The sequence below is a fragment of the Podarcis pityusensis genome, assembly GCF_964106645.2.
Source record: "Podarcis pityusensis genome assembly, chromosome: 15".
Taxonomy (NCBI): domain Eukaryota; kingdom Metazoa; phylum Chordata; class Lepidosauria; order Squamata; family Lacertidae; genus Podarcis; species Podarcis pityusensis.
In genome coordinates, this window is record NC_138040.1 from 16,083,830 (window position 1) to 16,108,440 (window position 24,611).

Consider the following 24,611-nt stretch of genomic DNA (forward strand, 5'->3'; position numbering starts at 1 on the left):
AAGGCGCGAGAAATCGAGGAGGCGGGTCTCCTTAATAGTTAAATTTAAGAAGAAAAACCCGCCACCGCTCTTCTCTTTAATTCTCTCCCTTCCTTGACTTCTTTCTGTTGGTGTTGTTGTTTTTTGTGTTTTTCACTCTGTGTGTGTGAGAGAGTGAGAGTGTGAGTGTGTGTGAACGGGGGGGGGAGAGTTGTTTGCGCACGCGCAGAGCGAACGAGCGCGAGAGCGGCTGAGGAGGGACTGAGCGGGCTTCTCCCTCCCGCGCTCTCTCCCTTCTTGTGAGGAGAAAAAGGAGGAGGAGGAGGAGGATCATCATCACTGTCGCTGCCGCCGCCGCCCGCTTTTCCCCTTCTGTGTATCTCCCGCCATTTTCCCGGCGGCCCTTCTAGCTCCGGACCCGCCGCCGCCTCCCCGGGGCCTGGTGGCCGGGCGATGGCGCCGCTACTGGGCCGCAAGCCCTTCCCGCTGGCCAAGCCTTTGCCGCCGCCGGGAGAGCCGCCGGGGGGAGACGAGAAGGAGGTGGCGGAGGAGCGCTTCGTCATCGCCCACACGCAGGAGGCCTTCCGCACCAGCGAGTATCCTACGGACGGCATTTACCGGAGGGGGGCAGGCGGGGGGGGGAGAAGGGGAAGAGTATGGCGCCCCCCTTGTTTACCTCCGAAAGAGAAAAGGAGAGAGAGGTGGGGGGGTAGTGCATGGGGGGGGGGAGCTTTGTTGTGTCTGACTCTGCTCTCCTTCCCTTCCTTCTCTCTTCCCTCCCTCCTTCTCTTATCCTGACCTGACCCGATTCGGGCGAAGGAGGAAGGCTGCCTCCGCCACTACGTCGTCCTGCCTCTCCGCTCCCGGCTCTCCTCCCTCCCCCTATTTCGGCTTATTCTCGCCTCCTGCCTTCCTCCTCTGTCGGGCCTCCTCGCTTGACGCGTCTTTTCCCGAGGTTTTTTTGGGGGAGACGGGACGGGACGGATCAGGGCAGCAGGAAACCTCCTTCCTTCTCTTTCTCGGGACTTTCCCAGCAGCGGTCCTTCCCTCTCTCTCTCACCCACCCACCTACCCGGCAGTCGGAGGCAGTACGTATATACTTAAGGATACCAGTTCTAGGAAATGGCAAGTGGGGAGAGTCCTGCTTTTGTGCTGGCGCCCCTCTTGGGGAGCCCTAATCTTTTGCTTGTGGGCTTCCCGTTAGAGTACTGTATTTGGAGAACAGGATGCTGGGCTAGATGGGCCCCCTTTGGCCTGATGCGACAGCGGGGCTTTTCTTGCATTCTTACAGCCCAGTCTTCTCCTCTCACTGGGGCCATCTATACTTTGGACCTCAGTGCCTCTTGAGGGAATAGAAGAAGGCCTGGCCCAGTATATGTGGGGACAGAAGCCCCATCCCACAGTCCTTTTCTTGGGGCTCCCCCAGCAAGTGTTAATTCACAGGGTTCAGCTTCTTCCTTCTCACCTGCTTAAAAATTGGTCCTGCAGCTGGATCAGACCAAAGGGAGCCCATCTCACCCTGCTGCTTCATTCCTGTAAGGGGCCTGTCTGGTGTCTACAGGCAGGGTAGGGACATCACTTCCTCCTTGATTCCCTGAATTCCTGTTGTCAGGGCTCAGGGCATCTGCAAATTCCATATGTGTTTTAGGCTGAAGCAGGTTTATGGCTTTAATTATCTTCTCATTAGCCAAGAGAGTTTGAAATTGAGCCTCCATAGCCAGAGGCCGTTTGCCTCTGAATACCAGTTGGTGGAGGAGGGGCTGTTGCCCTTGACCCTGCACTTGTGAGCTTCTGAGAGGCTCCTGGCTGGTCAGTGCTGGAAAAAGGGTGATGGTGATCACTTTGGTCTGATCCAGCCAGGGGAAGCCTTCTATGCATCCTTAGTTACTTTTATATCAAGTAATTGGAGCGGCACAGTTGTGGTTACTAGGAGGTCTTCACTCTCCAGGCTGACAAGACCCTGACCTGCTTAACTTTAGCAGAAGTAAATTAAGGGTAGAACCTTGCTGTACAGCGGCTGTCTCCTGTCATGTAATACCTCCAGTGAAGCTGATTGGCAGAAAGTTCATGAAATGTGAGTGGTAGTTCAGAGTAATGGAAGTTGCTGCCTCCTGTGGTGGTCTGCATAAATTAACTTGCCCTCACAAGTGTTGGAAGCTGTTAGCTTATATATCTTTAGACCAGTTTCATGGTGGAATTAGTTCAGCTGCAGCAGTTGACTCTAATGGTAAAATGGAGCCTCCATGTTCAGAGGCAGTGCATCTCCAAGTACCAGGTGCTGTGGACAAACAGCAGGGGAGAGCTATTTTCACACACTGCTTGTGAGTTGCTCTGGGCACCTCCCTGGCTTCTGTTGAAAATGGCCTTTGCCAGCCTGGCAGGCCAGCTTCCAGATGCTGCTGAACTACAATTCCCATCAGCCCCAGCCAACATGGCCATGTGATGCTGGGGATGATGGGACTTGTAATATGAAACATGGAGGGCACCAGGTTGGCAAAGGATGAGTTAGATCAGATAGTTCTCTTGGTTTGATTCCTAGGATTAAATTATTTCTCCTAATTCTTGGTACTTTAAAAGTTAGTGTGGTGTGGCAAAAATGACTGTTTAAGGCCCATTGGCTGCCACGTGCAGGGGCTTTCTCTGCATTCAACAAAATATTTGTGCTAGTTCTAACACAACTCATTTGTGCTAGTGCTAATGCAATTCATTCTAACACAACCCCCTGCCTAGGAGCCTCACACTTTCCCATATGTTCTCAGGACTGTTGGGGGAATCTCCAGAACAGATTTAGGGGTTTGTGGTAGGAGGAGAGGGGGGGAACATTCAATTGCTGATGAAACATTCACCATAGCGCTGTGCTGACTATAACCCTGAATGTTGGAGCCAGCCTTGGGTTTAACTGGTAGCTGTAGGTGGTGAGTTGCACGCAGGCTGAGCAGGGATAGAGCAGCTTATTGCTCATTTCACCTGGGTTGTCAGGGTTGAAATCACATGAACCCCTCTGCCAGGCATAAGTAGACTGTCACTACCCCCCCCCCTTTTTCTTTTTGCAGCCTAGTCACTTTTGTGAGCTTATTTCCAATGTTGATTTGAGGCCTAGTGCCTGGAAAGACCTGGCCATACTGATGAAAGTTTTCAGTGTAACTTGTCCCTTTCTTCAGACACTTATTTTTACAAATACTGTGTTAAAAGGTTATGCCTGACATGTCCTTGCCCAGGCAACTTAAAGATCTTTTGATGACTGAGCAGAGATTTGAACGAGGTCTGCATCTAAGCCCACTGGTGATTGATGTGTAGTTCAAGGAAAGCTGCTATTTAAGAATTGATCACTATAATATTGTTTGCTACTCTGGCTTCATCTTCTACATGCTTCGCTATACACATGTTGCAGTTGTTTTGATGTTTTTCAGACTTTGATGGAGATGGATTTTTGTCCAAGGTTAGCCAGCCAATGAGCTTAATAGCTAAGCAGGGAACTGAACTTGAATCTGCTGCCTCCAAATTTCTATTCATTACATTGCTAGACCTACAGTAGATCCCCATTTCTTTTCTCCTATAAAATATAATTATCTCTGAAGTTTTAGGTCGAAGGTTGGTGTTGTGAGCATCTTAAAAGCCCAAAGAGCTGATTTTTATAGGCCTAAGCAATGAAATTTAGCATCCATACAAGGAAAAGCTTTGTTCCCCTCTTCATTCTCGCTTCTTTGTCTTGTACCCAAGAGAGCCCTTTCCTCTGACCCAACCCTCTCCTCTTTTCTTTCTCTTTCTTTTTCCCCTCCCCCTCCCCAGTTCTGTCTGAACAGCCTGGGCTGTTCTGGTCATCAATGGTTGAGGTTCTTTTAGGAAGCAGGGCTGGTTTTTTGGGGGTTTTTTTTTTTGCAGTGTCTTGATGGATAATCTAAAGCAAGAGATTTGAGGTGGAAAGTGATTTCTCCAGAGTGGAATTTTCTGCTTTCTGTGTTTGTAACTTGTTTACTATCATGTGACCATAAGTTGTTTTGTGAAACTGGAGCTCTTCAGTCTCTGTGCACAGATCTGACTGGATAAGGCAGAAGCATGTCGACAGTAAACTCATAGTCCTCAGCCCACTTCCTTTGGAGCAGCTCCTTCGGGCCTGGATTGCAGCTTGCATAACCCATTCATGCTAGCTTAATTCTACTGGAATCCTGTGGACTGTCTGCAATCTGTTTTATCATTAAAAAAAATGCTTGCCCCTGTGATGGGGGCAGTAGAGCAAAGTCAAGCATGATATAGAACCCTTCTGATGCAAACAAAACAAAACCCATTGCAGGACAGGCTGCTTTGAGTTGAGTAGTCCCTGCCCCCACAGTGTGTTGGTGTTAAGGAAGTCCAAACCTCTGGTGAGGAGGGGCTTGGGTTAGCCATATCCCTCTGCTGGCAGGAGGGCTGGCTTGTGGGGAGCATGCTTATTGAGTGTGTGTTCAGGACCAATAGCCTTCCTGAGCTAGCAACAAAGACTGCCTGTCTTGATCCAGCTTCTTTCTGTCAGGAAAGCCCTTGGGATGAATCTGTACATGGGCTGCATAACTGCCAAGTGAGGTGACGGGGTGCCAGTCAGAAGAAGAGAATGTGATTGGCAGGGGAATCTCCTTGGTGAGTGTGAGATAAGCAGTCTGGAGCTGTCAGTTGGAGGGTGGTGCGAGGGCAACGGCAGTGCACAGGTTGTTATACATGTTAGTGGAAAATTTGAGTGATATCAGTGAGTGGAATGTGCTTTGGTGGGGTTACTTGCTCTTAAACTAGCTGGGAATGCCTGCACTTTAGGAATCTAGGTGCGTTAGAATTCTGCACCAATGCAGGAAAAGTCACTTTCTATGGGTTTTATCCTCCCCAATAGTATGTAGACAGCAACACCGGTGTTTATTCTTTGCTTTCTTCACTATTCTGACCTTTGCTGTCCATCCCACGATCAGCCCAAGGCATATAGTGCTAGCAAGGGCAACAGAGCTACATGCTTCTACTTTAAAAAGATAGGCTGTTGTGTGCATTGTCATATAAGGAGAGAGATTTTTTTGTCAGTAAGAGCTGAGTTTTATAAATGCAGCTTCTGGGGCTTCTGTATGCCCTAGAAAAGAAGGATGACTCCTCTTGGTTCATCTTTTTCTGTAGCGTGACATGCTCCTGCAAGTCACCTCCAGGACGTCTTGCTAAATTACAGTTGTCTTTGCACACCTGTGTTGGCTTGCCCGAGTCCTCTCACTTTTGCCCCTTGGCTCTATAATTTAGAACACTTAGAGTCTGACTGTGGTGCACAGATTTGAATGCATCTGTGCTTTTCCTTTCACCATCTCAAATCTCCACACTTTCTCAAGAGCCATTCTTATCTGCTTTAAGGTTTTAAGTGATAAGGTTGTCAGCTATCATAAGCAAGTTGGTCTTCAATGGGCCTTTGGTCTGGTCAGCCACAGTTCTTGATCAAATCAGTAGAACGGAGAGCTTGGCTGTTGAATTGTGCAGAGTTCAAACGTTGTTCTGCTTCAAATCACTTTTCTCCAGCAACTCATCCTGGAGGTGTTTGTGGAAGTTAAGAGAAGTTCAGGTTGGGCTGTGGTGATTCCTGTTTGTCTGACAAGCATACAAAAAGTATGACATATACTTTGATAACAATTGTAGCTGTATTCACGTCTTGGATTTGTTATAGTTGGTATACATGTTTTGGATTTGTGTTCACATAGTCCTCCGTCAGATGCCCAGAGTCAAATTATGGGCTCATGCATGCCTTTCTCTCTCCCTGCTATCCCTCCTCTCATGGGCACAGATTCCTTCCCTTAATATTCTGCTTTGAGGTAGCTGTAGTTTGTTGGGAAATCTGGATTAGGTAAACAGTGCTGATGGCAAATCTTTGTCTTTAAACTAAAATTGGAAAGCCACTTCAATGTGCAGTTTCCAGTTTGGTAAGGAAGCAAATTGTTTGTTTGGTGGCCGGATAAAGTGGCTCAAAATATATCTGATGGTAAAAGGTAAAGGTACCCCTGCCCGTTCGGGCCAGTCTTGCCAGACTCTAGGGTTGTGAGCTCATCTCATTCTATAAGCCGGGAGCCAGCGCTGTCCGCAGACACTTCCGGGTCACGTGGCCAGTGTGACAAGCTGCATCTGGCGAGCCAGCGCAGCACACGGAACGCCGTTTACCTTCAAGCTGGTAAGCTGGTAAGCGGTCCCTACCATATCTGATGGTAGTAAATAATAACACTTTGAAAAATATAATGGGAGCAACCAAGCGCAGTATCAACAAGTAAATATATCTAATAAAAATACTAATCACTCCATGCAACTTGTGTAAAGCAGTGCAGATAAAGTGACAGCTGCAAATTAAACACGATGTTTTCCTGAGTTGTTGCTCCTTCAGAGAGTATGAAGCACGGCTGGAGAAATACAGCCAGCGAATATGGACCTGCAAAAGCACCGGAAGCAGCCAGCTGACACACAAAGAAGCCTGGGAGGAGGAGCAGGAAGTCGCTGAGCTGTAAGTAGCAGAATCCAAAGCATCTATTTTTAGAGACCAGGGCATGAGCCCTAAACGTAGGATGCTGGTTGTTTGGCAAGTGGCTGACTGTTGCTGTGACAATCATCATCAGAAGTCTGAGTCAGCATCCAAAGAAGGATTGAATAATAAATATTATTTAAAAAAAAAAAAGAAGGATTGAACATCTTTCTCCACCTGTGTTGATCAAGGGGATCAGCTCCCAAGTTAGCTTTGGCCTTGCTGCCTCTTCTAATTCTTGCTTTTGTTTTGTTAGGGCCTTATTTTTCTTGTTGCTTATAAATGTACAACTTGCCTTTTTTAGTCCAGTATGCTTTATTTTTTAATTGGCCTTACTCTGTTAAGGACTCAAGGCAGTTATTGATCCAGTTGATATTATACTGCAGTTAAAATCAAATCCAGATGTGTTGCACAAAAAAGCAGTAAGAACACCACTCTTTGTAATCATCTCAACGCTGTTTTAGAGGCTTTCTGGAAGATCTTCTCATGCTGGATATTCATGTTGAAAAGCCACTCTAGGCACATTTCCCCCTTAGGTAACAGTTGCATGTTTGTTCAAGACATCCTTCTCTGCAAACCAGGCTCCCAAAGGGCCCAGTGTCTGAGGTGAAAGTTCCTGACCTAATTCTGTCTCTCAGTAGGTGGAAGTGGTGTGTTTGTGAGTGTTGGTCTGCAGGTGGAGCTTATGTCAAAAAGTTCCTGCACATAGAAATCTAGCATATCTGGAAGAATACAACTTGCCTCCACTCAGAACAAGGTTCATTGAGCCTCTGCTTGCAGTCTTAGTGGGGTAATATTGAGAAGCAGGTTTATTAGCTCATCTGCTGTTTGTGAGAATTAGACCACAAACTTTTCACCTTGTCTCCAACCTGTCTTTTGATAGATTGACTAAATCTTCCTACTCAAGTTTTACAGTTGTCTATCAGAGCAGGCAGAGTGTTGCAGGCTTGTACAGTTCCCTTGATATGTGCAAGTTTTGTACCAGAGAACTGCACACAGCTTCACTAACATCTTTCCCTCCCCCTTATCTTGGAAGTTGCAAGGCAGCTTCCTATGCCATGGTGGGTTTTGTCATTCTCAGCTGACATTGCTGATAGAGGGATTTGTGAATTGCTTCATGAATGTGGCTTCCCCTGTTGACTGCTGATTCTGTGAGTTTACTGTTGTCCGTTTTGTAGTAGTTGCCACTTAAATGGAATGTGTTATATCCCCCTCTCTCTTTTGATGATATTTTTAGCTTGAAGGAGGAATTCCCAGTTTGGTATGAGAAACTTGTCCTGGAAATGGTTCATCACAACACAATTTCCTTAGAAAAACTGGTAGACACTTCCTGGCTGGAGATCATGACCAAGTTTGCTGTGGGAGAAGAGTGTGACTTTGAGGTAAGGCCCCAGCTTGAATGGATCCGGATATCCAAGGCTGTTTCTCTTTTCTGGGCCTACTTGTTCTTATGCACCTTCTGCCATCATGTCCAAAAGGTGGAATACTCTTTCCCCACCTCCAAACTGATGTAATTGGTTTCCAGAGGAATTTAAGTGTAATTATTAGATACAACATACCTGGAAAGAGGGAAGAGGGTACAGGTTACCTTGGAACAGGTTCCTCTTCCAGTCACGTGACTGGAACAAGTGACCAGTTATCTCCTAGAGGGTATCTTTTGGGTGAACTCAGGTGCCATGTCTTGTTCAGTGACTGCAAGCAAACCTCTACAAGAGTTCTATAAAAGCCATTGCTGGGCTTCAACTGTGGATGGCTGTTTTTTCTTTTGCCTTTTTGTAAACTTAAAACTTTAATAAATACTATTAAAAAAAAATCAACTGTGGATGGCTGCTGGGTTTTGATCTGTTTAGTGCTTCTTTTAAAATGTGTATTTGCACTGTATTTTAATTTTGCATTAGTGGATTGTCATACCATCGTGCCTATTCCAGCCATGCACAAGGGGGTGTGGGTGGTAAACTTAGCCTTGCTCCAGGTGACTAGCAGCTCCCCGCCACCCCCAACAGCATGCATGAACCCCCAAGTGTCACCATTTTGTAAGCAGCTCCATGAATCTAGTCATGTGTTCACTTTGGGCCTCCCTACCAGTTCTCATTGGTTTCCCTCTTCCCATCAGGTTGGGAAAGAAAAGGTGCTGAGAGTAAAAGTAGTAAAAATCCATCCTTTGGAGAAGGCGGCAGATGAAGAGGCACCTGAGAAGAAAGCCGACGGGGCCTGTGATTCCCCGTCCAGTGACAAAGAAAATTCCAGCCAGGTGGTTCAGGACAACCAAAAGGAGTTGGCACTGAAGGAAGATGACAGCCGGAGAGAGAGTCTGAGTGAGTAGCAAGCCACGCCCTGGCCTGAGGGATGTTGGTGATCCACTATCTTTTATCCGGGTAGTACAGGCTGCCTTCAAAAGATCTATTGGTTACCCAGGTTGGAGTGTGGTGGTGTGTGCTGATCTCCCTTCCAGGTTTTCCCAGATGGCTTTGGGGAGAGAGTCTATCTAGACGACAGGTGACTTTGGTCTGCTGGTGACACCCAACTTGCTCTCTGTTCTGGCTAAGTCAAGGCCTCCTGTGTCTGTCATTGTAGGACTGATACTTAGTTGAAGAAGCATTAGGAAGCCCCCATTCCCTTTGTTATGGGTCACTGGCCCTGTGCAAGGCTGCAGCCTTTTTTAATGTGTGTGTCTGAAGGGTGTTGCCTTTGGTCTTGCCACTTCTGTATTAATAATCCACTTGATTGCCCTTTGGGTCAGATAAATGGAGCATTCCGTGGAAAAAGGCAGTCATAGTTATGGTCGTAGCTTAAATATGGTATGCAGGTAGATCCTTTGTGTAGCGTTTCATGGGAAGTAGTTCCATTGGCTGGTGTTTTATGCCCATGCTTTCTCCAGCAGCTTCTCCTATAGATTCTAGTTAATGTGCTTTACTGTAGGAAGTTTTCACAAACAAATAAGGTGCATTGTGTGGTTGGACAGCACAAACATTTCAGGTATGCTGTTCGCAAGCAGGGAAACTTATAGACGGAAGCCAACTAACTTGTCACGTTCTTTGATTAAGTCTCAGTGTACTAACTGAGCATACTTAAGGGTTTGCAAGCAGCAACAAACAACATCACTGGTGGTGCTCAAGGAAACTGTCTTTCAGAGATCCTGGCTCCTTTCCAAAATTAGGGGTGCTCTGCCCTGACTTTTCTAGTTCACACATTTAAAATATTCAATAGCGGTGCATATGCTACCTTTATGTGCCTCCATTGGAATAAAGTCAGAGGTCTTTGTGCAGGCAGAAATCGTGTGCACATTGGAGCCTCCCCATGTATAAGATTCTGCTAGTGGGCTGCCAGTCCTCTTTCCCTTGACAAACATAAAACACTTTACTTGCTAGAATGATGGCCATCTCCTCTCATAATACTCAAACTTTGGATCACCTAATGAAATTGATTTGTAGAACATTTGCGGGGGGGGGGGGGGATGCAGGAATGCAATTCACAAGAGTCTGCTGCTGCTACAGGGTGCCTTTAAATGCTAAATCTTAATGCAATATTGTAATTTAATGCTGGTATTTTATTTTTATTGTTCTGCTGTGTCTTGTTTCGTTGTGGTTTTTTTGTTCTGTTCTATGAAAACACTTCACAGGAGAGATAGATGGCAGCTCTGAATGCCATAAGATGTGGTGGCAGTGGCAGCAGTTCCTAACTTTAGACGGCTTTCTAAAAAACTCAATTAGACAAATTCATAGAATAGCTTAGGTCTGTCTCCTGCAATGGCTGATTGGAGCTCCCTTGTCCAGAAGCTAAATACCAGGAGCTGGAGACCAGCAAGGGGGAGGCTGTTGCTTCTGGGCCCTGTTTGGGGGCTTCCAGTTCTATCTGTAGATGCAGGATGCGGAGTTGTGGATGGACCTGTGGTTTGATCCTGCAGAGGGCACTCAATATTAATCCCCCTTTAGAAACTTCCCTGCCTGCTCCTTTGGTGTTGGATGGTGTGTGTTTATTCCTTGGCCATCTGTGCTTTTGTTGCCCCTCAGTACTGCATTTCAGCCTAGGCCTTTTGGGGCATATTGTGCTGCTAACACACTCCCCCCCCCCATCTCTTATGCAGGTGACCGGGCGCGCCGATCTCCTCGGAAGCTTCCTACTTCTCTGAAGAAGGAAGAAAAAAAATGGGTCCCTCCAAAGTTCTTACCGCACAAGTATGATGTCAAGCTGCAAAATGAAGACAAGGTAAGGGAGTGAGAGAGAATTAAGGGTCCTTGACTGCCCGTTGGTGGTGAGGAGGAGGAGGCGTGGCTGGTTAAGGTATCAGCACTGCTGCGAGGTCAGGAGCAATTAAAAGTAACTGTTTCTATTTTAAACAGTGGTATTTAAGTACAGTGGCAAGCTGTGGGCTGACTGCCACAAGCTGAGGAATAGAAGAGTCTAAAGGCTTGTTTCTTTGTCTCCCTAGATCATTAGCAATGTGCCAGCAGACAGCTTAATTCGCACAGAGCGGCCACCAAACAAGGAGATTCTGCGCTACTTCATTCGCCACAATGCACTCCGGGCTGGAACAGGAGAGAATGCTCCTTGGGTGGTCGAGGATGAGTTGGTGAAGAAATATTCACTTCCCAGCAAGTTCAGTGACTTCTTGCTTGACCCATATAAAGTGAGAAATGAGGCAAGATCTGTCTTGGGTTGTGGGTTGGGAAGAGGACAGGAGTCTCTGTTGATGCATAATGGTTACTTTTGGGGGGGGGGCAGTGTTAGCAAGGGTGAATCTTAGCTCTACAGCAAGCCCTTGCCAGTCATCAGGTGCCAAAGGGATGATTCTGGTGAGGCTCAGACTTGACCCTCCATTGCCTTCCATGTGGTCTGCCTGCACTGGAGACACCAAGCTGGCCTGCCTCCATCTCTGCAGTGTGCCTTCCCTTCCCTGTGACTGCCGTGTGCAGATGTCTTCCAAGGAGGAGTGCATTTGGGACTCCAGATCCACCTCTTTTGTACTTCTGCAAACCTCAAGGTTTCCCCAACCATCCTTATGCCTCCCTCATGCCAGGTTTTGCAGTCAAGATGGCTACAGTATGTGTATAAAACAATGGAGTGTGCATTGTGTCTCATATGTTTTGCATCTGGGTGACTACTGTAATCCTAGAGCATGTTTTTGGCTAGGTGAGATATGTAGAACGATATATGTTGCCGGCAGCATGCTCCAGGTGACATTGAGGGATGCTGTTGACTGAAAGGTGGAAAGGGCAGTTTCTCTAGAAATGTATGTGGTTGTCCCTTTCTGCATCGCTAGCATTCAGGAGCACTTGAGGCTCCAAAGCAGCCTCAAAAGTTCTGTTGACTTTCGAGCAGCACATTGAAACAGATCCCCAGTTAGATTTTCCAACCTATCCCTTTCCTCCCTTGTGTTTCTTTCCCCCCAAGACTAAAATTTACCTTTGCTTCTTCTTCAATTCCAGTACCTGACGCTCAATCCCTCGACCAAGAGAAAGAGCACGTCATCCCCCGATCGGAAGCCTTCCAAAAAGCCTAAGTTGGATGGCTCTGCTCCAGGTCAGGGGCTAAGCCCCTCTCTGTGGTGCAGTGTGCACTTGAAGAAGTCTATTATGGGCTCTCCGCTGAAAGTCAAGAACTCCAAGATCCCCACGGAGGAGCTGGAGGAGGTGATGAAGATGATGTCTGCTGGGAAGCTTGGCAACTTCAACAAGAAACGACAGAGGAATAAAAAGCTGCTGAATGGGCAGAAGGCTACTGGGAAGTCCCGCTCCCCCAGGAAGGACTCCAAGATGAAAATGAAGCAGATGACACTGCTGGACATGACGACCAAGGGCACCCCCAAGGTGTCGCGAGCGCCCCGGGGCTCAGGAGGAAGCCCCAGGTCCTCTGGCAAGCCCAAGCACCTCCCACCCGCAGCTCTCCACCTCATTGCCTACTACAGAGAGAACAAGGACCGTGAGGACAGGAAGAGCGCCCTCTCCTGCATCATCTCTAAAACCGCCCGGCTGCTCTCCAGCGAGGATCGTGCCCGCCTTCCCGAGGAGCTGCGGGGGATTGTGCAGAAGCGCTTTGAGCTCCTCGAGCACCGGAAGAACTGGGCCTCCATGACTGAGGATCAGCGGAAGGAATACTTGAAGAAGAAGCGGGAGAAGTTGAAGGAGAAGCTGAAGGAGAGAGCCAGGGAGCGGCGGGTGAAGGAGATGATAGAAAAGTTGGAGAAGCAGAAGCGCTACGAGGACCAGGACATCAAAGGGAACAACCTGCCCACCTTCAGGCTTGTGGACACTCCTGAGGGACTCCCCAACACCCTATTTGGGGATGTGGCCATGGTGGTGGAGTTCCTCAGCTGCTATTCAGGGCTGCTGCTGCCAGACGCTCAGTACCCCATCACGGCCGTCTCCCTCATGGAAGCCCTGTGTGCTGAGAAGGGGGGCTTCTTATACTTGAACAGGATCCTGGTCATTCTCCTGCAGACCCTGCTGCAGGATGAGATTGCGGAGGACTACCGTGAGCTGGGCATGAAGCTGTCGGAGATCCCCCTCACCCTGCACTCTGTTTCTGAGCTAGTCCGCTTGTGCCTGCGCAAGTCGGATGTGCAGGAGGAGAGTGAGGCCTCAGAGAACACGGAGGAGAACAAGGACCTGGCTGCCTTTGAGGACAACGAGGTGCAGGATGAGTTCCTGGAAAAGCTCGAGACCTCAGAGTTCTTTGATCTGAGTTCTGAGGAGAAGCTGCAGATCCTCGCCGCCCTCTGCCACCGGATCCTGATGACCTACTCTGTGCAGGACCACGTGGAGTCCAAGCAGCAGATGTCAGCTGAGCTGTGGAAGGAGCGGCTGGCCGTGCTCAAGGAGGAGAACGATAAGAAGAGGGCGGAGAAGCAAAAGCGGAAGGAGATGGTGGCCAAGAGCAAGGAGAATGGCAAGGAGGAGAGCAGCTATACAGGAAAGGGGGAGAAGAAGAAAGGAGAGGCTGTGGCAGCAGTGGCAACAGAGAAAGGGGTCAAGACGGAGCCACGGGTGGAGTTGGAAGCGGAAGACATGATCAGCGCCGTCAAGAGCAGGAGGCTACTGGCCATGCAGGCCAAGAAAGAGAAGGAGCAGCAGGAGATGCAGATGAGAGGTAATGGTGATTCAAGGCCCAGAAATGCCACTGTGGAAAGAGAAGAGAGGCTGTAAGCTCCTGTTCCTGCTGAACCTCTGATTCCAACCTCTGCAGTGGAACCCCTAGGGAAGGGGGTGGGTGGGTGGAGTTTGTGGAGAGGGATTCCCTGCTGCTCAACCTTGGTGGAGGCCTGTGTTCCACTGATGTCACAGCAGGCAGATCTGAGCTATCTTTGTAGGTCTTCACCAGAAGCATTTTGTTCATAGAGGCCCCCTAGGCCAGAAACTCCCAGGTTTGGTTGTTGATGTCATGCCCATCCTGCTCCTTAAGGCCTCCAGTCCTGACACCCAAGCACTGTAAACATTTGCATAGTGACTGCCCTTTGCTCAATCCCCTTTTAAGTGTGGGTTGGTGGCGGTAAGTCACCTGGGTGCTGTTTCACCTGCTCAGTATCTCAACATTTGATGTCTGTAGCTGAAGGTGTACCTGTGTTCCATGGGACGCTGTGGTGCACCGGATCTGGATAGCCCCAGCCCCATGCATTTTCACTTGGCAGATGTTCCATCTGTGAACCAACCCTAAGTTTGGTTGCTTTTCTCCACCCCCCACCCCATACAAAAGTGTGTGTGAATGCTTCCCTGATTGAAACAATGTGTGTTTCCTGATTGGCTCTTAATTGAAGGAAGGGATAGAGCCCTCTTATGAGAGAGCGAGTTAGTTTCTCACCAAACTTTAAAGGTGCAAGAGCTCACACTGCTGGGTTTTCTTCCTTTTTCTTCCCCACCAGTGAAGCTTGAAAGAGAAGCAGAAGAGGAGAGAATCCGCAAGCACAAAGCTGCAGCTGAAAAGGCCTTCCAGGATGGCATTGCCAAAGCCAAGCTGGTCATGCGCAGGACACCTATTGGCACAGACCGTAATCACAACAGGTAAGGGTGAGGAATGGAGAATCTGGCTGTGTGGCAGTTGGGAAGCTGCCTGGATGGACCATTTGGCTGTGTGGCTCAGTGGGGTGGGGAGCCTGAGGCCCTCTAAATGTTGCTGGACTCCCAACTCCCGGCAGTTAGCCTGCTCCAGTGATCAGGAATGATGATGGGAGCCGGGAACTCAACCACATTTGGAGGGCTGCAGGGGAGAGCCCATCCCCGGGGGGGGGGGGGGAGAGGTAAGAAGTGCAAGTTCTGAAGTGCAAAACTCACTACACAGGAGCCCTGGAGGCAGAGAGCACATGGGGATCGATGATGGTTAGTCCGTGGTTAGCCAATGTGGGGCCGTCCATATGTTGCTGGAGTCCCAACTCCCACCATTCCTCAGCATTGACCATGGGTAGCTGGGGCCAATGGGAGTTGGGATCCAGCCACATCTGGGGGACCACTCCTCTGATTGGCAGCAACTCTCCAGGGTTTCTTTAGTCAGATCATCATAGGAACACAGGAAACTGCCTCATATCAAGTCAGAGAATTGATCCATCTAGCTCAGTATTGTCTAAGCTGACTGGCAGTAATGGTTCTCGAGGGTTTGGTGGAATGAGTCTCTTCCAGCCCATGTGGAGATGACAGGGATTGAACCAGTGATCTTGAGCATGCAAAACAGTTGCTCTTTTTACTGAGCTACATGGGCCTTCTCTGTAGTCCAAGGAGGAGGCTTTTCTTCCCTTTGCTTCTGCTCGTTTCCCTCCTGCTGCTGCTTGAGACACCCCTGTCTCTGCTTTGCAGCCTGTTCACTGCTTGCTCTGTTTGTAACTTCAGCTGGGTTCCTCCTGCCAGCACGTTGCTGCCCTTCCTGCATCTTGGTCCTATAAGACACCCTCCTAAAGACTGTTATTAGTCATCACAAGTACTGTACTGCCAACATTCTGCAGCCTATGCTTTTTCCTCAGTGACCTGGGTGTTTCTTGGCAAAGTTGCTCATCTCATAATACCTGGTGCCTCTCTCACACAAAGATCTGGCATCTATCTGGTCTCTCTAGGTATTGGCTGTTCTCTGATGAAGTTCCCGGGCTGTTCATAGAGAAAGGCTGGGTACATGATGGCATCGACTATAACTTCATGCCTCCCCACAAGGAGGAGGAGGACGATGAGGAGGAAGAGGAGGAGGAGGAAGAGGACGACGACTACCACCAACAAGGCAAGGCTGACCATTCTCACAGGTTCTTGGTGAAGTTGCTGGATGTATTGGGCGGTATTCGTCTTGGAGTTGACCCATTGAAATTAATGAACACGGCTAAGTTAGGACCATTAGTTTCAGTGGGTCTACTCAGAATAAAACAGATGAATATCACTTGCTATATTTGAGAGTATGAGTTGCTGAATTTCTCAGCAAGAAAAAAAAACTGAAGCAAGTTAATCATTAAGCAGCCCTTAATCAGAAATTGTCCTCCGTGGCCTGTGAAACAGCTGTCTCCATTTGGTGGGGAAACAGGTGCTAGGGCTTCGCTGGGCCTTTGTTCACGTCACTGGAGGACAAGCCCTGTCAGCCAGCTATTCATTTTCTTGTGCTGGACAGGTTGCTTGAAGCCATGTTGTGCACTAAGCAACCATCCAGGAACAACTGGCATGTTATTTTAAAGTAAGAGCCCACAGAGCAGCGTTCTGTAGAAGGCTTCTCTTATTTAGGGGCCTGAGTGCCCAGTTGACTTGCTTTGCCTCTGGGGTGCTCAAAGGAAGCTGTGGGTCAAAGGATGATGATGACGACGACAGTGGTGCTCCTTGTTCACTGTGTGTGTGTGTTGCTTGCAGACACTCAGGAGAGCCTGGTGGAGGGCAGCGTCTTGAACACTCCGCAGGGCGCCCTACTCATCCCGGAAATCCCTGTGGAGACCACGGCGCCCAAGCAGGGACAGAACCTGTGGTGAGACTTGCTCTTGGCAATAAAGATGTGTGGGTTCTTGCCCACCAGTAAAATTGAGGATTTAGAGGTGGGGGGAGCATGCAACAGCCGGGAGGTGAGAGAGTTTCTCAGTGCTCTTCAGATTAGGAGGCTCCCTTGCGCATGGCATCTTCAAAGGAGAGCCAGGCAGCAGCCCTCCTGGCTTGCAGAAGTGCAAACTGGATTTTGCCAATAGGCCTGCTGCATCCCATTGCATTTGACACCACCCCCATGTGGCGAAAAGGTTCCACTATGTGTTACATTTGCTTTGATCGATTAACTGCTGTATGCTTGAAGCTTCTCAGCTACGCAGCTGAGTCTTGGGCTAATTGGCAGAAAGGCTTCTGGAATCTGCTCTGTACAAAGTACTCAGTACTGCAGGGTACAAGATCTGTTAATTAAACTATTGTTTAAAGGTGGCTAGAGAGCTGTGTAAAATGTAGGACTCACAGCCCCACCCTTGAGGGGGTGTCATTGACGGCTAGGCCCCTCTCTCCCGCTGAGCTGTTCGGTTTTCACATCCCATGCTGATGTGCCTCTTGACCAGCAGGGGGCAGTAATAGAAGTCCTGTTTGTGCAATGAGTCATGGCCACATTCCTTAGCTTATGGTTTAGCATTTAGTCCCTCTTTTGCTTCAGGAAAAATGGCAATCCAGAACATTTAAATTTACGGCAGCTTGGTGTGAGAGTGGAACGTGGTCTTCTCTGATTGAAACATGTTTAAACGATTTGAAGACTTTGTTAGTGGTGTAGGCTGGTGAGAGACTGGGTTATGGGTGCCCACCTGTCTCTTGGTGTGAGCTTTATTTTCCTGCTGCTGAGAGTGGCATTGAGTAAGGTGTCTGGTCTCCTCCTCCAGGTTTCTCTGTGACAGCCAGAAGGAGCTGGATGAGTTGCTGGCCGCCTTGCACTCGCAGGGGATAAGAGAGAGCCAGCTGAAGGAGCGACTGCAGAAGAGGTGAGGACTCACAGGCTGTTTTTTGAGTATTGTGGAGGAGTGTCCCTGGATGCTGGTCAGGCAAGGGAGGGAGAAGAAGTTGGCATTTGATGCCAGGATCGTTTCAAGGGCTGGTGAAGAGCAGTTTGGAGGAGTGGGGTGTTGTTGTTTTTTGAAGCCATCAGGTCACCTCTGTGTTCTTTTTTGCGGCTTTTCTCCTTACGCAATGATCCTTTTCTTGGGGTTTGGGATTTACAAGAGCACAAATCTTTCACATCTTGGACAAATGTTTGTGGATGGATAAAATTACTGAGTGGGTTTGCTGGTGTTGCTGCAAGTGTAGACTTTTAGGCGCCTTAGTGCTTTTAACAAACATTGTACGTAACAATGCAATTGCAGCACTACATGAGTGATCCTTTATGGGCCATTGTATACTTCTGGACAAGACTGTGGAAGTATTTAAAAATTCTTTTAGACACCAGCATTAAATCAACTCCTAAATTTCTGAGCATCAGTGTAAACCACTGGTAAACCAGTGGTTTGGCCCAATGAGCTCACACTGCTGATTCAGAATGGCAAATAAACATCCTCATGCTTGGAGTGTGTGTCAAAATACAAACCTTCAGGTTATAGAGCTGGATAGTTCTGCAACCCTCATAAGGTAACTGAGCATCGTCTATGTCTGAGGACCCTTGCTTAGGCTAGATAACTCTTCTGTAGAACTTGGAAGGTAACAGAGCATCTCCAAAGGCCCTACCTCATGAGAGAGACAGTCAGCTATACATAATGACCATATATTGTCTCCTCTCCCAGATATCAGGACATCACTCATTCCATTCACTTGGCTCGGAAGCAGAACCCAGGTCTGAAGTCTTGTGATGGCAACCAGGAACTGCTGAACTTCCTGCGCAGTGACCTCATCGAAGTGGCCACCCGGCTGCAGAAGGGAGGCCTGGGATACATCAACGAGGCAGAGTTTGAAGCCAAGGTGAGCACCAGCATTGCAAGAGGTGGGTGGCTTAACAGTAATCAATCACCCAGGCAGGGCTTCTGAGCTTGGAAGCAGCTGTCAAGTGTAGTCTTGCTGGCACCGGGCCTTGGCTTCCGGGCATCCCTATGGGTGGGCCACATAGCCCCGGACTAGCTCTTTGCTTTGAAGTCCAGAAGCTCCTCCTATTAAACTGTCTTCTGAAGGGTCATGTTCGCTGGTGGTACCTAAAGCCAACAACACTGGGAGACTTGCTTTGAATTGGGGCAGTGGTGAAGGATCTGCCTTCTAGAAGCTGGGGAATATTCCTGGTCCCTGAAACAGATGCACATTAATTGTTGCTGACCACGGGGCAGGCAGACTTGAGTTTGCAGCAGAGTTGAAGCCCTGATGAACCTCAGGAGCTGCTTGCTGATACACTAGGGGGCTCAGACAAAACAGTGCAGTGTGCCACTGGCTGGGTTGGCTGGGGAAATGTCTCCAGGCCAGGCGAGACTTCCGAGGTCCCTGCTCTTCCAGCACAGAGAGGCTGTAGCCACATTCTTGCCAGTTATCCCATCTGGGGAGCTCACCTCTTAGTTGCTTGGATAAATGAGAGCTGCAAAGCCCCTCTGCACATGAGAAGGGAATCATAAGAATGTGTTTGTGCCTTTTTGATCAGGTTTGCACACTGGAGAGCCTGAAGGATTTCGGGGAGTGCGTGGTTGCCCTCCAGGCCAGCGTTATTAAGAAGTTTCTGCAAGGTTTCATGGCCCCCAAGCAGAAGAAGAGAAAACATCAAGGCGGGGAGGATGCTATTGCCAAGGCAGAGGAGGTGGATGAAGAGAAGAGGGTGGCGGAAGAAGCCAAGGTCTGGATCAGGACAGATAAAGTCGGAGGGAGGGAGGGTGGGAGGATGGGCAGAGAAGCTTGGGCAGCTGGCATGAAACTGTCGCTGCTCTTGCAGGTTGCAGGCATGGATGGGAATAGGGGTGAAGGAATGAGGGCAAAGGCCTTTGCTTCCTTGCCAGAATTATGGCAGGGAAGATACTTTATCCCCTGTCAAACCAAACAAAGAGGAAGAAGCAGCTGCTGCCAGCTGAGCCTTCTGGAAGAACAAAACTGACTCCAATTCCTGAACATCTTACCTTGAAATAAATTGGGGGTGGGACTTGCTTCCAGGTAGGCTTGATGAGTGTTGGGCTGCAAAGGGGCTAATTCTCTGTTCTGAATGGAGAGACTTTCCATGAGGATCACTCACCAATTTCAGATATCAGAATGGGGGATCAAAGACCTTTTCCAGCTTGTCTTTCACGTCCCCTGGGCTGTTCTCACTCTCCCAAAAGTCTCTGCATTGCCAGCAGCTGTTTTTCTTTGGCTCTGTGGCTCCTGTGAGCTGCCTGGTCCACCTTCTATCTGTTTCTCATCCTCCCTATTGGACCATTGGTGGTAACAGACAGTATTTAGATGACCAGTGGAAACACTGTGTGGACAGAGGCCAGGCCAACGGGTCAGAAAGGCAAACTGCAGCCCACCAGGCTCTTGGGTGGCCACTTGGCCCCAAGGCTGCCCTCTTCCCTGCCCTGGTTCCTTGACAGCAGGTGATGGATGGCCTTGAACTGGCCTCATTTCGAGACAGATACTTCTGTCCCCTTGGCCATAAATTGCCCCACCTTTATGGCTGACAGAACCCAGTGTTGGTGTGTCTTGCAGGTCTTTGTGTTTTGTTTGGTACTTACCGGTACTGTCAGCTGCCCAAGGTAGATTGCTGCGCATTGCAAAAGTTTCTCATTTGACAAGACAGGCAAGGGCAGTTAGTGTTACTGGGGAAGGCCACTCTGGGCCTCCCATGTGCCCTTTGGCCCTTCAGCTGTGGGCATTTCTCTGCCTTTTTCTTCCCTTTTGTATTACCAACTGGGAGCAGATGCCTTTGGTTGGGGCAGTGAGTCACCTGAGGGAGAAGCCCTCCCTCCCTCCCCCACCCCGGTTTTATAGTGCCTGGGAAGCCACACTGGAAGCTTGATGCTTTCTCCAGTGCCTGGATCTGCTGCAGGTTTATCTTGGCCCATCATCTTAGCAGCCGAACTCTGGGAGGAGCTTCTTGGAAAGCTGATGTGTCTGAGAAGGCCCAGGGCACATTCCGGGGGGAAAACAGACAGGCTGATCAGGCTCCCAGCCTTCCCCACCGCCTTGGCTGCTGCCTCTTGCTCCAGGTACTGAACCTGGGAGCCATGAGGAGGGAATTCTAGACTGGGGCGAGCGAGCCACTGTTTTTTTAGGTGTCCCATTCACACTGCACTTCCTCTGATTCAGTGGGAGGGGAATGTGCAACTCTGCAGAAATCCAGGTTTTGCTTGGCTCCTGAACTGCTGTTAGCAGCAGAGCTCAGCCATTCCCCTTGAAGCTCGACTGCCCTGACTAGGAGTAAGCAAACTGATGCTGTGAGCTTTCCCGCTGCTGGTGCAGGAAAACAGGGCTGGGGGGGTGGGCACAGTGGTTGTGGACAAGTGCCCCCCCCCCCCCCGTTTATCTGGCTCTTGATAACTTCTGTCACAAAGGGTAGGTGTCCTGGCTGAGTGGAGCTTGGGCTAGAACTTGATGTGCCTGCACAGTTCTGACCCCTGAAGACATTCCAGACATGAGGACTTCTTCCTTGGGGCTGGTGGCTGCTGCCACCACTTGCCCACTAGGCATCACCTCTGGGCTTGTCCAGGGCACCATTACTCAGAGGTGCCACTAGAGGGCAGGCCAGGCTCTTCTCGGGCTCCAGGCCCTGAACTTTGCCTCTCCAGCTGTCCCTGCAATTAACAGCTAAAGTTCTCGGCTGTTTGTTTTTCCTTGATGGACAAGGATTTGGTTTGGATTTCAAAGTCAAGAATGCAGCCCCCAGTTTCAGGCTGGCTGTGTGGGATATGTTGAGCAAGGCTTGTGGGCCTCCGAGCTGGCAGTTGGGCAGGGGGTGGGGGTGGAGGAGAGGAATGTGTGCTGTCGCCTGAATGGCAGCTGCCAAGAGCCCCAGGGAAGGGCTGAGAATGCCTCTTGAACCGCCTCCTCTGCCCCCAGGTGGCTTCCGCCCTGGAGAAGTGGAAGCTGGCCATCCGCGAAGCGCAGACCTTCTCGCGCATGCATGTGCTGCTGGGCATGCTGGACGCCTGCATCAAGTGGGACATGTCGGCCGAGAATGCCAGGTGCAAAGTCTGCCGCAAGAAAGGTGCGTGTGTCAGGCCTGGGGGCATCCAGGGCTTGGGGTAGAGGGAATCATGCTGGGGTTGCAATGGGCAGTTGCCCTCCCAGAGAGAGTAGCAGAGATGTGGTCAGTGCTTCCACTTTTATGACATGGGGGGGGGGGCGCTTCCTCCCAAGGCTATTGTACCCACAGCATCATGCTGACTTTTGATATCCCCTCCGCTCCCAAATGGGTGGGGCAGTGAGGGCCCCTTGCAACAACAGTCCCTTTCTGGGTCCTTTCAGAGCAAGCATTTGGATCCTTCCATCCCCTCAGGGCCAATGCTTGCCCTTCACGGGTGTGAGCCCAGGAATTTCAGTGGGCCTACTCTGACTGGTCTCCTACCTGAGTTTCATTTCCCTCCCTTAATCCTTCTGTCTTTCTACTCCCTGCTAGGTGAAGATGACAAGCTCATTTTATGTGACGAGTGCAACAAGGCCTTCCATCTCTTCTGCCTGAGGCCGGCCCTCTACGAGATCCCAGAAGGCGAGTGGCAGTGTCCGGCTTGCCAGCCTTCTGTTGCCAGGCGCAGCTCTCGGGGCAGGTGAGGTTTCTTTTGCTGGTTAGGAAGAGGCAGCTGGCCTCAGTGTGGGCTTTGCTCCTCTCTTATGGTCACGGTAAAGCATCCCTGGAAATTGGGATGAATGGGCTGGCCACATCTACCCAGGCCAGGCCTTTTTTCCTGCCAGCCCCAGGTGGGAAGGCTGAATGCAATTCCAAAAGACATGTGCGTGTTCTCCAGTTCAGGAGAATTGGATTCCGAGGCTGCTTTTGGCTTGGGCTGCTGGCAAGCAAAACCCACCTCAAGCTGACATGGCACAGCAAGGGAAAACAAGGTGGCCCACTGCAGGACAGGGCTGCTGAGGCCTCTGGTCTACCACAGCCTTTGAGGAAGCAAACTCCTGATTCTGGTGTGTTGAACCTTCCCTGTAGAAACTATGCTGAAGACTCTGTGGAAGAGGAGAGTGATGCTGGGGAGGAGGAAACCGATGAAGACGACGACGATGAAGGGGAAGAGGAAGAGGAGGAAGACTATGAGGTGGCTGGATTAAAACGTACGTACTTTTTCTCTCCCTCCACAGCAGGTCAAAAATGTCCTCTTCCTAAATCTGGCATGACCGGCAGGCAATTCTGGGCTAAGGAGCTGCCTGCCAATGCCACCAAGCCATCAACAGCCTTGTTGGTGAGGGGGTCTTTTCTGGATAATAGCTGGATTGCTTGAGGCAGGACCACTAGCCAAACTGGACTTTGCCATGCTCTGGAAGGAGGTCTGTCCTGGGTTTCCCACTCAATCCCATTCCTGAAATTGCAGGGCCCTCTTTCCTGTCTCACACAGCAATGCTTCACTTGCCGCGGTGAGGTGGAGGTAGAGACAGGGGTCTGAATTCAAACTGTGTGCAGTCAGTGGCTAGGGGAGCAAGGCTGAAATTTCTGGAAGCAGGTGGAAGCGATTGGCAATGTTAAAAAGTGCCATTATGTTTTTAATCGTAGCAGCCTTTGGTGGTGGAAATGTTTGAGGGCTGCAACCTGCATCCCAACATTCTTGGGCTTGGGGATTTTCCGGACTGTGTAATACTGTACAGAAGCAATTGAGATGTCACTGACGTGCAGGCCTGCCCTTTGACTGGAGCATAAATGCTATGACAGGCTCACGCAGGCTTCTGAAATGCCAGCAGCGGATGATTTCACATGCCCTGGATTGCCGCAGAGGTGTTGCAGCAAGAGGACTGCCCCAGGCAGTTTCCCCTTGCTGTGTTGTCCGAAGTTGCCATGTTTCCATCTATAACAAAGCTTGGCTATTAGCGGAGATGTCAGAAAGCTGAGTTAGGCAGAACCAAATGATTGTGTACGTCAGGGGCTCTGAGCAAACAGCTCCCCTGGAGAATGTGTTGGACTTCAGAGTGTCAGCAACAGTGAATGTGTTGTACTTCTCCCTTAATACCTTGTAGTTGATGATTCAGCTCCTAACACATCCTGCCCATTGCTTTGCTAGAAGTCAGTTTATTCATTCAGTTAGTGGAGCTGGGGTGGGGGTAGGTGGTGTATGTGAATGTTCCCTCTTGATTAGAGAACTGAGGTGTGTGGGAAAGCCTTGGGCCTGGGAGAGGGCTGAGCAGAGAGCTCTTCTCTTTTGCTGGCTTTGTAGGTCCAGTGAGTCTCTTTCCACAGAAGACTATTGAAACATGCAATTCCCCTCACAACTACCTGTTGTCTGGGGAACTTCTTGCCCCTTGATTCTGTTGCATGTGTAAACTGGCCACAAGTCTTGGATGGGTTCAGGTAACCATGTTAATGGAATGGTTATTGTAATCAACTGGCCATCTGGTCTCTCTCTCTTAGGAAATTTCCATGACACCTGGTAACCCAGCGGCATGAAAGTCCTTTTTGTTGGGTCAGTTCTCTCTTAGTCTCTCTCTTAGTTTCTCTCTCTCTCTCTCTCTCTCTCTCCCTTCTCATCAAATCCACTTAGGGCTGTAGCCAAATTAAACTTTCCTCAGAGTGGACCCGTTTAAATCCATGGAGCTACATTATCTATGTCCTTTGTGCAATCTGAATCACATGGGGGAAGCTGCCCGCTGAGCAGGCTACTATGGGGTGAGGTTTTGCTGAGGTGGCCTTGTGCATTGTAAGCGTGTCTGCTGGCGGAACTTGTCCAGGCTCCTTCCTGCCTAGGCCCAAGCGGGTCGCTGTCACTAAAAATAAAGCCTTAAGCCCCGGCCCCAGCTTGACGAGGCGTTTAATCAGGGGAAGGTCACTGTGGAGAAATCTCCCCTTTTGGCAGCGTTCCGCTTAATCCTGGGCGCGGTGTTGATCCTGAAGGCTCTCCTGAGGAATGTTGGACTGCCGGGCATTTAGCTCTGACTATGCTCTCGACGCAAGGGAGAGCCAGCTCAGGAGCCAGGTGCCTTGTGGCGGCCTCTCTGGTGGTTGTTTGGCTCCCAAGGAAGGCCAGCACTCCTTCCCTTGCACTGGAGTCTCCTTGTTCCTGCTGGCAGGAATTGCTGCACACCCAGCGCCTGCACAAGCTGCCTGCCCTTGTGGCTTAGGAGGTGCCTTAGCTCACCAG

The 24,611-nt window shown here is 49.7% G+C and overlaps 1 protein-coding gene across 1 annotated transcript in view; it reads left to right on the forward strand.

Moving 5' to 3' along the window:
- Nucleotides 1-225: 225 nt before the first annotated feature.
- BAZ1B (bromodomain adjacent to zinc finger domain 1B) overlaps nt 226-24,611 on the forward strand; it is a 29,691-nt gene continuing 5,305 nt past the window's right edge. The window contains exons 1-16 of the mRNA XM_080984095.1: nt 226-575; nt 6,347-6,463; nt 7,719-7,863; nt 8,595-8,796; nt 10,566-10,687; nt 10,911-11,108; nt 11,908-13,567; nt 14,337-14,475; nt 15,516-15,673; nt 16,285-16,396; nt 17,274-17,372; nt 18,165-18,339; nt 19,001-19,189; nt 21,382-21,529; nt 21,941-22,088; nt 22,478-22,599. Coding sequence (XP_080840221.1) covers nt 433-575; nt 6,347-6,463; nt 7,719-7,863; nt 8,595-8,796; nt 10,566-10,687; nt 10,911-11,108; nt 11,908-13,567; nt 14,337-14,475; nt 15,516-15,673; nt 16,285-16,396; nt 17,274-17,372; nt 18,165-18,339; nt 19,001-19,189; nt 21,382-21,529; nt 21,941-22,088; nt 22,478-22,599 — 3,877 coding nt within the window. The 5' untranslated portion in view covers nt 226-432. The remainder of the gene's footprint in view (nt 576-6,346; nt 6,464-7,718; nt 7,864-8,594; nt 8,797-10,565; nt 10,688-10,910; nt 11,109-11,907; nt 13,568-14,336; nt 14,476-15,515; nt 15,674-16,284; nt 16,397-17,273; nt 17,373-18,164; nt 18,340-19,000; nt 19,190-21,381; nt 21,530-21,940; nt 22,089-22,477; nt 22,600-24,611) is intronic.